The sequence below is a fragment of the Armigeres subalbatus genome, chromosome 2 (genome assembly GCF_024139115.2).
Source record: "Armigeres subalbatus isolate Guangzhou_Male chromosome 2, GZ_Asu_2, whole genome shotgun sequence".
In the NCBI taxonomy this organism is placed as follows: Eukaryota; Metazoa; Arthropoda; class Insecta; order Diptera; family Culicidae; genus Armigeres; species Armigeres subalbatus.
The window spans coordinates 426,170,733-426,185,672 of NC_085140.1; the positions used below are offsets into that span (position 1 = coordinate 426,170,733).

Sequence of the window (14,940 nt, forward strand, 5' to 3'; positions counted from 1 at the left end):
TTCTCTTGGTAAGCATTTTATCTTCAGTTAATTTTTTTTATTTATACCAATATAAACCAATTCAAACAACATTATAAGCTAACTTCAATACTAAAAATAATTAAATTGATGTATGTATATATATTTTCAGAAAGTTCATAATACAATCAATTGTCATAGTCATTGAAAGATGGACAAAATTCGACTTCCACGCACGAAAAACTTCTGAGGTCGGCCTAAGCATAATATACATGTTGCAACAGAGATATGTGGTATCGCGGAATGATGCTGTTAGATGGCTGCCATGACCACGTAAATTGCGCGCAAAACGCATAAATTTCCTACTGAATCAAAATTTTAAAAGATATTTTCGTATTACCAAAATTGTTTCGATTTTTAAATATGGACAGCAACAAAAAACGCCTGAAATATATTTATTTTTCATGTGAATTGATGCTTTTATTTTTTTTTTATTTTGGTCTATCTGAAAGCAAACAAAATTTATTTATTCACTGAATTTCGGTAAAACACATTACCGATCTATTCGGCAATGAACTACCGAACGGATCGGTAATTTTTGACAGATGGGTGGTTACTCACATTTTACGACCGATCGGTAATCTGAACTTTCACCGAGATTTTTACCGATATATCAGCTGTTGGATTCTCGGTAATTTATTTTGCCGGCCTCGGCGAAAAAAAATAAGTGTGCACATTTTGGCGATCCTGCCAGGTTGTTTTTTGTATCCTGACGCTGAATTTAACAGGTGAGTTGAATTCAAGTGTTTAATATTCGAAAAATACAGTATTTAATGGTTTGAAAGAAATTATAACCAAAGTGGTTCGTATTGCAATAAAGCGCGTCGGGATGACCGCTGGAAAATGGATTGTGGTTTGGAAAATCACAAAGCGCGTCGGGATGACCGCTGGAAAATGGATTGTGGTTTGGAAAATCACAAAGCGCGTCGGGATAACCGCTGGAAAATGGATTGTGGTTTGGAAAATCACAAAGCGCGTCGGGATGACCGCTGGAAAATGGATTGTGGGTTAGAAAATCACAAAGCGCATCGGAACGACCGCTGGAAAATGGATTGTGGTTTGAAAAATCACAAAGCGCGTTAGGATGACCGCTGGAAAATGGATTGTGGTTTGGAAAATCACAAAGCGAGTCGGAACGACCGCTGGAAAATGGATTGTGGTTTGGAAAATCACAAAGCGCGTCGGGATGACCGCTGGAAAACGGATTGTGGTTTGGAAAATCACAAAGCGCGTCGGGATGACCGCTGGAAAATGGATTGTGGTTTGGAATCACAAAGCGCGTCGGGATGACCGCTGGAAAATGGATTGTGGTTTGGAAAATCATAAAGCGCGTCGGGATGACCGCTGGAAAATGGATTGTGGTTTGGAAAATCACAAAGCGCGTCGGGATGACCGCTGGAAAATGGATTGTGGTTTGGAAATCCACAAGATGGGTCTGAAAAACCGCTGTAAAAAAGTTTATGATTTGGTAAATCATAAAGCGCGGCTGGGAGACTGCCGAAAAAAAAGTGTTGCCAATCTAGAAATTTCCAGGATAAGTCCTGGGAGCATAGATTTTGGTTAAAAGAATTTTAATTTAAAATTTATGCCATTGACAGTATACATGAGACCACAAGTTAAGCTTATTCTAACGGAATCTGAGACATATGTGTGAAGACTTAAAATACTGACTGGCGGAAAGAGATCACTCCAAGCAGCCACTGTTCCTGCTCGTCCAGTCCGTTTGACATTCCAAAACTGATTGTGGTAAGGTAGCATCGTGGCTACTTGGATGATTGGTTAGTGTATGCATGCAGGTTTGTCATGCTTTATTCACCGTTCGTCACAATGCAATGATTACTAGTATCTCGGCTAGTACCACCCAATATGGAGAACCATCATATGCCACAAAGTTGTTTGGAAGGCGAAACACATTATCTGGAATTCTTTTTTGGGATTCACTGACTTAGGTGTAGTCATATCGGAATTGCCCGTTGGATCAGATATCCGAAATTCACGAAATTTAAAAAACGTTGTCGGTTTTCAAAAAAACTGGAGTTTGGAGTGGTTGCCTAATAGTACTAGTTAACATAAGTCTAAAATTGAGGTATAGTATCTCTATCTTTTTAAAATAATTATCATTTTCATGGCGATTGTTCGGAAGTTTATCATCGACATGTTGAAGGTCAGCTAGACGGTGTTACCATACACGAGACTGATAGTCGGATTCATTGGGCAGAATAAGTTATTTAGATTATTGCTGCAATCCATAATGTGTCTTGAGAGATCAATATCATAACACTAGGTACCAACTTAGATTACCACTTAAACGAGACATTCTATTGACTTCAATATAGTCGTTCTTCGATTGAAAACCCCGATGTTAAAACAAGTTTTTTATTTAGGAGTTCAGTTTTCAAATGCATTAATCGGTTTTCCAAATGCAATATGTGTAACGTTGATCATCGTCTCGCAAAAATAAGTTTAAAAAAAAACACTGCTTCCTATGCTAAAGGATTTTTTTGTTCCTTTTTTGTGAGAGAAGAAGGGGAATGTGGGGTTTGAGTAAGTTACCATCAGCGTGTGATTATATATTACCACCTCAGCGGTAAGCAGCAAGCCATGACTTGGCCTCTTCTTGTTACATCTCCGTCATCGCATTCCGCTCCAGCCATTTGGAGCCACACAGTATGGAAACAACCGTGCCAAGACAGACAAAAAGATCCAGGCAACGATCTCCCCATGTGCTGTTCTGATTGAATGTAACAATCTGACAAGCATAATGGTTTTAAATGGGTGTTGATACTTTTTACTCCGGATAATTCCGAATTAGCGGGATCTGTCGTCGGATTAGTGAGGTCCGGATAAGCGGGGGGATACTGTACCTTCTTCCGCAAAGTTTTTTGGCATTCGCAATATGCCACTTGGTTTATGGTGAACTGAAACCTCTAGGAGTAAAATGCAAAACTGTACATTTTTTCCTGTTTTTCCATAATAATTTCGCGATGCGGAAAGCGATGAAGCAACCAATCGGGCCAATATTCTGCACAGTTGTTTGAGACCCCGAGTGGTTTCGAATAACCATAGATTTGAAAAAATGGCCATGATGCCCCTCTCTACTAGATATTAGATAAAGGCTCCCCCAAACACACGCGATGCGACAGTCGCGACGCGATTCTATCGCTTGGCGACAGCGATTCGGTCGCCGTTGGTATGGAAGCGTAAATAGAACATTGCCTGCAGCGACCCAACGATAGAATCGCGGCGACTAGTTGTCGCCGTCGCGGCGATGAAATCGCTTAGGTCTGGGGGAGCCTTAGGCCCGATGCCCACGTAGCGTCTTTTCAACGCTGCGTGCACACGGCGTTAAAAGGACGCATGTGTGCATCGGGAATAAGCGGTAACGCAGCGTCGCCGCACCGATGCACACCTGCGTTTTTTCAACGCCACGTGCATGCAGCGTTGAAAAAACGCTACGTGGGCATCGGCCCTTAATGGAGCAGTTGAGATTGCTTTATTTGGTGAGTTGCAGAACTTGTATCAAACATTGAACGCAACATTTGCGTGTTTTGTTTGTAAGTTAAAATGATGCTTCTTCAAACGTTGCGAGATTTTTTAAATGACTTCTAGTGCTGTCCAATTCGCGACTACGAAGGTAAATACTTCACGCACAGTCTGACAGTTCCTTATGGGATTTTACTGTGGAGGAACAAGAATGGGTGATTGGCGGCCATGTTTCACGCACAGTCTGACAGATAGCAATGAGATTTTGCCATAAGAGTGAGTAGAGGCATTACTTTCGTATTCGCGAATGAGAGCTTGAAGTAGCTCGAAGTTTCTCCCTGTCCTGCTCATGCCCATTTGTTGTCAAAAAAGAACGAGCAGAACGGGAACAACTTCGAGCAGCTCATTGGACAGCATTAGAGTGTTTTATTGCTCGATTGGATCGACACTGGCAGTAAGTTCGGAATTCCAATTGGAATATTTAATTGGAAAGTTATTTACTAACAGAGTGTAAATTCTGGAGCGTCGGGTAGATCTTGGTAGACTTTTTGCATCTCTGGAGATCTGTTAATATTCGCTTGAGACCTTAAATATTCTAAAGTGTACCTATATGCAGGTGTCGCCGGATCGAAAAGATTGTTAAGAATCTCACCATATGGTTGAGAGAAGGTTGATTGACAAGTGCAGTTTCATTTGACAACTTTAAAGTTTTGTGAACCTAACTTTACTATACTGTTAGTGAAGAAAATAAATTATATTAAAAATTGATTTTAATAAAGTAATGAAATTTCCGTTCTAGAAGAATGGGTTCGAAAGTAATCAAAAAAGAGGAAGGAACATGGAAGCACCCACTCCAAATGTGTCGACTTTGCTTGAGCGATGAGTCTGTTGAAGATGTATTTAAAATAGATCACCTTCAGCAGTGGATATCGGATTTTCTTTCCATAAAGGTAAGATTTAAAGCCGGGACCACTATATGAAACTAATTTTGAACATTATCCTCACAGATATCTAACACTGATCGTATGAGTCGTGTTATTTGCACCATATGCCGTATAAGGATGGATGAATTTTATCAGTTTCGGGTGCGATGTCTAGATGTTCAAAGCACGATGAAAAAGATGATTGAAGATGCTGAAAGGTTCAGCGAACCTATCGTCAAAGACACAACGTTTCTTAGTGTCGATAGCATCACTGATATTCAATCAATCGAAATGGAAGGATTGAAAAACCAAGGATTTAATGAGACAGATGATCCGTTAAAAGATATTAATGAAAAGGATATTAAACCATTTGTGGAATTTGATACAGAAAATGAAGTACAAATATCTACAGAAGAGTCAATACCTAGGGTTGTTACGATTTCCGAGTCCAAGGAAAGTAATTCTCAAAATTCCAACCAAGATGAAAATGCGTCTAATGCTAATGTGGAATCCCAAGAGGAGGAAAATTCTGAGAGAAGCTACGACGATGAAGGGATGGAGGATGATCAAATCGAGTTGGATGATGATATTGAGGTGGAGGAAATCAAAGTTGAGACTCGTGAAGATGACTATGAGGAAACTTCAGATGTTGTTAGTAAAAATCAGGTGAGTGTTCACCTCGAACTTGGGAGGTTCCGTATCTTCTGAAAGTGATTTTTAATGAATGTAAATCTAAAATATTACCATTGATAATTTTATGTCTTCATTCGTGTACGTCAGGATAAACTCATACTACAGGTGGCTACAAGTGATTGTTTTTAAGTGAATCACGTCAGAATTCATTCTTGAAACTACTTCAATTAAAAAGATGGGAAGCTAGTTTGTTATGTAAAATATCTTGGCTGTGCATGTGCACAGCACATGTTTCCGAAATGGACAAGTTGATACTAAATTTTCGTAAAAGAATTCACGTGTATTAATGGGACTCGAACCCTCAACTTCCTACTGTCTAAATAGGCGTGATAAATGCTACACAACGTTGAGTGCGCTGCGCGTCGAAAATAATTGAAATAGCTTGAACAGACTTACCCCAATTGACGCGGTCAAGCCTTTAATTCCTCTGATCATGCGAATTCAGTACAGAAATGAAATTCCGAAATTGATCAAATTTAGCCGATCGTAGTTTAGTGAGTTCTGTTCTGCCGGATAATGAAATACAACAAAATATGAACACTGAGTATCAAATTGTTAAAAGCAGCAATAATGATAGTTTTCTTCCCTTTGGTGTTTGAATAAGAATAGGGGTTGAAAATATTTTTTCTAATAAATATGTTAATTGTATCCTGAAAATATTCAATTTTATTATAAAATTAAGAGGGGGCTGGGGAGGCAACAAAGGAAAATAATATTGGCTTTGTTCTTATCTGCTTTAGGTTTGATTTAGGATTTAGTTTTAGTGAACTCTTCTTATCTTCATCTAAATTCAATCGTTCCAGTGCAACGTGTGTCGTAGGGTGTATAAGACTGGTAAGGGGCTACATCGTCACAAAAAATTTGTTCATGGACCAAAAAACCATAAGTGCCACATATGTAACATGGCATACACATTGAGGTGTGTGTCAACGGAACGCTGTATCGTATTTTCACGATCTGATTTATATTTTGCATTTTAGAAGTGCTCTCACTAGACATGAATACACCTCTGCACATTTGAACAAACTGAAAGAGAAGCTGAAACACCAACGTAACATTACTCCAACCACAAACCAGATCCCTAAAAGTAAAAAATCAAAATTGCGGCTTCAAGTGTCGAATCAGAAGAAAAAAGAAAGCATTGCTGCCACAGATGGAGATAAAGGCAATGCATACGCGTGTACGAAATGCAGTCGCACATTCAATCGCCAATGTCAATTGGAAAACCATATGAAATATCACGAAAAAGGAGGAGAAGAACGAACAATAGACATAGAGGATGAGGAATTCATCGTAGATGGAACAAAGGCCATACCACCTGATTTGAAGCTGCCTTGCGATATTTGCCAGAAAGTATTCTCCGATAAGTTTAAATTATACAATCATAAGAGAATCCATGGGAAAAAAAGATTCCACTGCCCTATTTGCGAAAGGCCATTTATTAATGGGTAAGTAGGTTGACACAGTTTTCAGTTTGGACACAGAGAACAACATTTAAGATCCTTTTTTAGGTTTTTGATGAGAAAGCATGTGGAAACGCACAAACCACTCGCGGAACGCCAGAAATTAATGCCTCCAGTGAAAGAACAAAACAAAGTACTCCAGACATTCTCGTGTGACTTATGCCCAAAGACGTACAACCGGCAGCGGTCACTTATGAATCACAAAAAAAGTATCCACGAACCTAAAACTCACGAGTGTGAGATCTGCGGTTATAAATTTCCATTCCGGTGAATTTAGGAATTCATGTACCTAGGGATTTGTCCATAAACATTGTGTTTAGTAAATTTGGAATTTCTCTGCTCCATTTTCTGTACAAAATTTGATTTTTTTGAAAGTTAGTTGCACTTACGTTGATCACGTTGTTTATGGATGGGTTCCAATTAGGTACACTTTTCTTTGAAGATTTTTTTTACACCCCATTCTTTCTTTTGCAGTGACAATTTAACAGCGCATATGAAAGTTCACATCTTTCGTCGGCACACTAAAGAGGATTTTGAACCCTTAAGAATGATGCGACAGAAAGCAGCCGCTACAGTTTCCGAGGACAAGAAAGGCGAGGAAAAGGCAAACAATGAATCGGATGATGATTCTGATGACTCTTCATCACAATCGGCCACGAAACCGCAGAAAACTGGGCTCATATCAAATCTTTTGATGGAAAAATCGGACGAACAATCATTCCAATGCAATGTATGTCAGAAAAGTTTTGAGGACTATTCCCGCCTGAGAAGTCACAAAAGAATAGTTCATAAGGCAAGAAAGCATAAGTGCCCTCTATGTGAGAGGACATATCCTTACAGGTAAAATATTCAGCATATTCACTAATATTAAATGTTAATAAGGTTGTGTTGTGAATCCGATCTTAAAACTATTAGATCATTTTGTACGGAGTGCTTTTAACACCAATATCCTCATTTAATACCCTCAGATGATAGATATATTTAAAAGCTTTTGTCCAAATACTAACTTGTATGGTCAAAGTCAAAGCTCATTTTTATTGTATGAGAAGCAAAAACGCCAAAAATACTGAGCATGTTGTCTTTCATTACAGGAAACCGTTGCTAGTGCACATGGAGAGTCACAAATCGGAATCTGGACCCGCTGAGGAATTCGAATGCGGAGAGTGTCACAAGATATATCCATCGTTCAAAGCTTTGCACTATCACGTCTCAAACGGGCATGTCCGGAAAAAAGCTATCGAAAGTTCCAATACGTCATTCGATTGTCCGAAGTGTGATAAATCGTTCCCAACAATGGCGCAGACGAAGCTTCACATGAGGACGATTCATTCGTCGAAGGAAAACAGATGTCACATTTGCAATCAAACATTTACGATATAGTAAGGAGTTTCAAATAATTCACTGAAACATGTAATTAATCATGGAAAATCTCTTTTTCAGCGTGCAACTTTGGCAACACATAAAAATTTATCATGGCACGAAGGATGTTTCAAAAGATGAGACAAAGGATTCCACCAGAGACGTTGACTCGAACCAAAGCTCTGAAATACCTGCCGGTAGCAAAGCGAAACAAACTGAAAAGTCCGTTGGGAACGAAATTGCTAAGACTGCCACTAGGAGGCAGCCCCGTAGAAGCGCGAAATTGAGTTCAGGTGAAAATTTCGCGGAATATTTTGATTCTTCAGACGATTCTTAATGTGGGTTCACCTTACTAGGCGAGTTGAATAAGGTATTTTTTACAGGATTTGGTATACATCCAGGTTTTTTTCACGGTTTGGTTTCAGTCGATTAAGACCTTTAGCGTCAATAAAACGATAATCTTTATTCTTGTTTACGTGTGAACGTGTTTTAAACGGAAACCGATGCGCTTTCTGGCTTACGCCAGTAAAATCAAATGGAGAAACGATTAGAACGAATCGCATTCGTGCGAAAGCTTTGTTCGTCCGTAAACAAAGATATAGGGGTGAATTAGTGAACCCACGAAAAAAAAATTCACAAAAATCAAATGAAATCCAGGTTTTACTTTAAAAGCTATGAAAGTTCAGCTTAGCTGAGACATTAATGAAGTCCAACCGCGTGAAAAAAAAACCTTGGTGTAATTATGTTTGACGTAACTGCATTTGTATTTTTTCAAAAGGTAAGAAGCTTATATGATAATTTAATTAGAAATCAAACTATGTGCGTATTATAATTTAAAGAACTGTTCGGTAGGAGGAAATAAAATAAACTACTGATTGCTTTGACGTCTCCAAATGAACTCACTCATCTCATTTTTATTCTCGTCGTTCTAGCTTCTACACATACGTATGGTATTATATTTCTACCGTTTAACGGGTTTCGCCCGATAATCGACTGAGCTTTCGCCCACACACTAAATCTATATACTTCAGCTCTTCCCATTTAAAAAGATTCTTATAACTGTATTTTAGTAAAATTCAAAAATTATTTTTAATTCAAGGGTACATTATTAAAATTATAATTAATTCGAACGTGATCAATTTCACATTATTTTAACTTGAGTATACAAAATTATCATCTATCTTTCTCGTCCTTTTCAACCTTTTCGATCGCCTGATCGGTGAGCCTACAGGCATTTCATTACCCTCCACAGCGTATTTACGCTTCTTTCCTCTTTTCAATTCTGCTTCCGTAAATCCATGAAATTCGTCACAACTGGGACCTCTCGCTTGCTGCGGCTGTTGCCTGCTCCATTGTATTATTGGACCGTCGAAAGGGTTTCGTTCCTTACTCAAACGTAGTTGATTTCGATGGGCCATGGTTAACGCGTTTCCAATTAGAATCTGAAATAAGTTAAGAGAGCGCCTTTTAATAAAGCTTGCTTTAAGCCATTTAGCCGTATGGTGTGGGTTATGGTTTTGATACCATAACTCATCTCCTTCTGTCAGATTCTCAAAAGGATCTAATACATTTCTAGTAATGTACCTGTCACCTTTTACCAGAATTTCATCATGCATGGGAAATGGTTGTTGTTGCATATCATTTTGTTTGCCCTGAATAACATCGGAGCATAAAAAGTTTTTGTAGTGCATTTTAGGGTTTATTAAATCTAAGATTATCTTTGGTTTATATTTAAAGATCATTTGTGTAGGGCAATTACCCTCCGTCGTCAAACTATTGTTCCTATAGTTAATTAGGAATAAGTGTAGTTGGTCTTCCAAATCCAAGTGTGAAAAATCAGGATCTAATAAGAATTTTTTTAGTACGTCTTTGACCGTTCGCACCAACCTCTCTGCTTGCCCATTGCTGGTAGGGTTATATGGTGGGCTCTTGAGGACATTTATTCCTTGCCGTTTTAAAAACATTTCAAATGCAAAAGAGTTGAAGGGAGGGCCGCCATCGGAAACTAGCACGTCTGGTAAACCAAATCTGGAGAAGAAGCCCACAAGTTTCTTTAACACCTTCTTACAAGCTGTACCATTTTTCATCCAATCCACTTCTATCCATTTGGAATAGCTATCAACTGTTAATAAGAAGGTGTGATGAGCAAAATGAAAAAAATCAATATGAATTCTACTGAAGGGACGTGTTGTTGGTATCCATTTAGATTCAGTTTTAACCTTTGGAACTATAGCCATACTATTGCACGTATCACAGCAAGTAACAAATCTTTCAATATCCGCATTGATACCAAACCAATAAACGCTGGTTCTGGCTAACCGTTTCATTTTAACGATACCCGAGTGATTAGCGTGCAAAAGTTTTAAAATCTGTTTTCTCATCGTCTGTGGCACAACTACTCTGTTTTGATATAGAAGACATTTATCTACTAATTCCAAATCTTGTTGATTAGCGAATACATTGATATATCTTTTATCTACTTTTGTTGGCCATCCTTTTTGCATGAAGAAAATGACTGATTGTAAAAATTCATCCCTTGAAGTTTCTTCAGCAATCATGTTAAAATCCATAGGACATTCGTCACTAAAATTAATGCTACCGATTAATTCCTTATCAAACTCATCTGGGACAGAAACATTTAACGGGAAGCGGGAACAAAAGTCAGCATTCCCCATCCGTTCCGATGGCCTATAACTTATTTCAAATTCGTATATTGACATTTCAAGCACAAATCTCTGTAATCGAGTAGCATAAATAGAGTTCTTTCCCTCTTTTCCAAATATTCCTACCAATGGCTTATGATCTGTGTAGATGAAAAATTTTTTGCCAAATAGAAATTTGTGAAATTTTTTCACCGTGCATACTAAAGCCAATGCTTCCAAATGAAGAATTGGGTAATTCTTCTGGGCAGCGTTTAAGGAAAATGATGCGAAATATATAGGTTTTTCTTCTTCTTCTATAATATGAGCCATCACTCCTCCAAGGCCATAGCCCGAAGCATCAGAGACAATAACAATAGGCTTATTCGGGTCATAAAATTCCAGAAAATTAGTATTTATCAACGATTTTCTACTTTCTTCAAATGCCGTATTACATCTTTCGTCCCAAATAAATTTACTGCCAGTTTTGAGCAAATTATACAAATAATATAGTTTAGATGACAGTCGGGGTATAAATTTATGGTAATAATTAATTAAACCCAGAAATGATTTGAGTTCCGTAGTATTTTTAGGTGCTTTGGCTTCCTCTATAGTAGTAATTTTGTCTGGACATGGTTTTAACCCATGTTCACTTATAACGTGTCCTAAATGTATTAAATTATTTACAAAAAACTTACATTTGTTCCAATTGACTTTAATATTAGCCTTTGCCAATCTGTCAAGTACCACCATTAGCTTTGCTTTACAATCATCAAGATCCTTTCCTGCGATTAAAACATCGTCCAAATACACCGAAACATTTTCTATTCCATTTAGAACCTGATCCATGACTTGTTGGAAAATTGCCGCACTTGAAGACGCGCCTTGCGGCAATCTATTATAGATATAGAGTCCTTTAATGGTATTAATCACCATAAATTGCCTAGACTTGTCAGATAATAACAACTGTGTGTATGCTCCTTCGAGGTCCAAAGAGCAAAATACTTTGCAATTAGCCAAACCCGCAAAAACATCTTGTGCTGTTGGTAATGGGTAACTATTCGATAATGCATTTATTCACCGAAACTTTACAATCGATGACTAATCTAATTTCGTTATTTTTTTCATCACTACGATAACTGGCGATGCCCATTCACTCGTCTTGATCGGGGTTATGACCTTTTCCTCTCCAATTTGTCTAAATAAGCCAGAACTTTATCCTTCAACCGGTACGGGACGTTATACGCTTTTTAAAGATCGGATCTTGACATTTTATTACTAAATCGGCTTCAAATCCTTTGATTGGAGAAGAGAAATTTTTCACAAGAACGCTTTTTATATTTATGTCTAAGTTGTTCAATTATTTCTACTTGTGTAGTTAACGTAGAGCTCGTTATATTATTGATGAAAAATTGTCGCCATTTCGGGAAAAAAGCATCCAACCATGGTCTTCCAAAAAGTGGAATGAAATAGTTGTCACAATTAAGTACTAACAGTTTCATTTTCTTGGAAATTCCCTTTAAACACACCGTAACGTCTACTTCTCCTTCAGTAACAAGTTGTGAACCATTCACAACAATCAACTGTTTGATAGCTTATTCTGGAAATAGTCATAATATTGGTTTTTGCCCATCACGGTCACAGACGATCCACAATCTACCTCCATATTGAACGGCACATTATTAATCTTCACATTTAATAAACAAGGATCGCTAATTCTTCCAATAGAAGCTACATGCATACATTCAATCAAAAAATTCTCACCCTCTACTTCACTCTCGCTGTCCGACTCAGTGCGCATTCTGTTGACCAATTCACTCAAATATAGTTCCGGATTGTCGCCTGATTCATTTGAATTCATCTTGTTTACCGCATCCCTCTTCATGTTTTTCAATTCTAAAGCATTTGCGCTAAATATGACCCTTTACTTTGCAGAAATCACACACCATTTGAGAATAATCAGGACTTTTCCATCGTCGAGGACCTTCGTCATTCATCTGCATTCCATCGTTCCATCGCCTATTGTCCGATTGCCTGCTTTGTCCATTGTTTGTGCGCCATTGCCTGTTGCGCCATTGATCCTTTTTATACGGTGAATAACCTAATCTGCTTTTAACTGAGCCACGTTCAACCCGGCCTTCATTTTGTAGCGATCTAGATGCTAATTCCATAGTAGCTGCTAGTCTTTGCAATCTTGTTCCAGATCCCCCGTTAGCTTTAAGTCCAGCTATTTGATCGAGCCCACTATTAAAATCCATATTTATGGCATTATTTCTTGCAATCTCCCAGGTAGCTATTAATTTCTCAGCACTCTCCAAGCTAAGTTTCTCTTCATTGAGAAGTCTCTGCTGGAGTGCCTTGTCACGAATCCCAGCGACTATACGATCTCTAACGGCCATTTCTTTAAAGTTCTCGAAGTTGCAAAATTCAGCCTGAAGTTTGACTGATAATACAAAATCCTCCAATGACTCATCTGGCTGTTGCATTCTAACATTGAATTTTAGGCGCTGTACCAAATCTGATCTCTGTTCTATATTGGTTTACAGTTCGGAAAACGTATCCCGGGACTTGGTCCCCATGCTTTTTTCACTGAGGTACCGGAAACCTGTGATCTTCTATTTGAAAACGATTTTTTCTGAAGGTCATCTTTTTCCGAGGGAATTGATCAAACAATGTTACAATCAATAAAGATTATTGTTCATGTAAACTTGCATCGATGTTTCATCGTGGGTCGGTGATGGGACCTTCGATGCGATGCCATGAATTATATTTGCCCAGCTCAATCCTGTTGGTCGGAGCATGCAGTTTTTCAGATGTTCGAACAGCCTGAAAATATTTTATTGATCTCAAGTTTTCACCAGACGTTTCTTCGGTCCAGATGCTCATCTCGCTTGTCCAGATGATTGCCGTAGGACACAAATTACCCACCTCAGCGATGTTGAGGTTAGCTGACTTTGCACGCAGCGATCTTTGGCGAAACCAGTGATGTGGATTTGATCTTTAAAAATTTTCCATAAATTTCATGAAATTTTAATATTATAATAAACAGTTCATGTTAAATCTTCAAAATCCAACTGCGATGATTTAGCTACTGAGGCACCACCTGCCTGTCCACGAGAACCGATCTAGGGCATCCCCACTTAGGTTCAGATCGTTAGTTCTGAAATCCAGTTAGTAATAACCCAGGTTGAATTCAACTGACTTGCCAAAAGTTGAACATGTTCAACTTTTTGGCAAGTCAATGAATTCAACTGTGCTGATCAATTCACTTGCCCTGTCAAAACGTAGCATTATTGTTCATCCTGTTCAGCTACCTAGGAAATATGTCTGGATTTCCTAGGGAAATTATTCGGAGTTCCTCGGAAAATTATTCAGAATTTTCTCGAGAAATAAAATTGTTAGGAATTCCCTCGTGAAATGCTTAAGAATTTTGATTTCTTTTTCCTCGGCAAATTTTTCTGATTTTTTTTTTTGAATCCTCTGGAATTTTCTCAGGATTTTTAGGAAATTTATAAATTCTTTGAATCTTCATCGGGATTTTTTTTTTATTTTTTGTCGGAAAGTTTGTTGGAACGGGAAATTTTTCGAAATTAACTCATATACAATTCTTGCAAGCAAAATTCTTCAGAAATCCTACGGAAAATTCTTAATCTGCCAGTACAGACTTATTTATTTTCTTTCTCCTTATTATAGAAATATTATATTTCTTTAATTGCAGCGTTACCATAGTATCATATTAATGGCAGCAAGTGATGCTAGTTACCGTTTTACTTTCATCGATGTTGGGTCTCCGGGAGCAGATGGTGATGTTAACGTTTTCTCAAGGACCGAATTCGGAAGAAATATTTTAGAAAACAACTAATCTTTGGATTTCCACATGACGCTCCAATCAATGGTGACGATACGCCGTTCTTCTTCATAGCAGATGACGCTTTCCCTCTGTCAAGCAGAATTATGAAGCCTTATGGAACCTGCAACGATTTTACAAATGATCAGCGTATTTTTAATTACTGACTGTCACGGGCACGTCGCACCGTTGAAAATGCCTTTGGAATCCTAACGATGCGCTGGGATGCCTCAGATCCGAGTTTCTGTGTGGACCAGATAAGGTCAAAATTATAGTTGCCGCATGTTGTGCTCTCCACAATTTTTTATTAAATCGTAATGTATCGTATGCCAAGGCAGCAGACCGATATGAAAAAGACGGACGAGTTATCGAAGGGGAATGGCGTACGATGCAGCAAATGGATCAAATTAATGGGCAACGACGAGGACGTCCACAAGAATCTGGCAGCTTCATTCGGGGCAAATTAACCGAATACTTTAACAAATTCGACATTCTTCCTTATCAATTTGAACGTG

General features: G+C 38.2%; 1 protein-coding gene across 1 annotated transcript in view; it reads left to right on the forward strand.

Annotated features, from left to right (window-relative positions):
• Nucleotides 1–4,002: 4,002 nt before the first annotated feature.
• LOC134210337 (uncharacterized) overlaps nucleotides 4,003–14,940 on the forward strand; it is a 28,497-nt gene continuing 17,559 nt past the window's right edge. Inside the window, exons 1-9 of the mRNA XM_062686387.1 lie at nucleotides 4,003–4,235; nucleotides 4,301–4,451; nucleotides 4,509–5,090; nucleotides 5,921–6,036; nucleotides 6,098–6,565; nucleotides 6,629–6,847; nucleotides 7,055–7,420; nucleotides 7,672–7,959; nucleotides 8,021–8,273. Coding sequence (XP_062542371.1) covers nucleotides 4,305–4,451; nucleotides 4,509–5,090; nucleotides 5,921–6,036; nucleotides 6,098–6,565; nucleotides 6,629–6,847; nucleotides 7,055–7,420; nucleotides 7,672–7,959; nucleotides 8,021–8,273 — 2,439 coding nt within the window. The 5' untranslated portion in view covers nucleotides 4,003–4,235; nucleotides 4,301–4,304. The remainder of the gene's footprint in view (nucleotides 4,236–4,300; nucleotides 4,452–4,508; nucleotides 5,091–5,920; nucleotides 6,037–6,097; nucleotides 6,566–6,628; nucleotides 6,848–7,054; nucleotides 7,421–7,671; nucleotides 7,960–8,020; nucleotides 8,274–14,940) is intronic.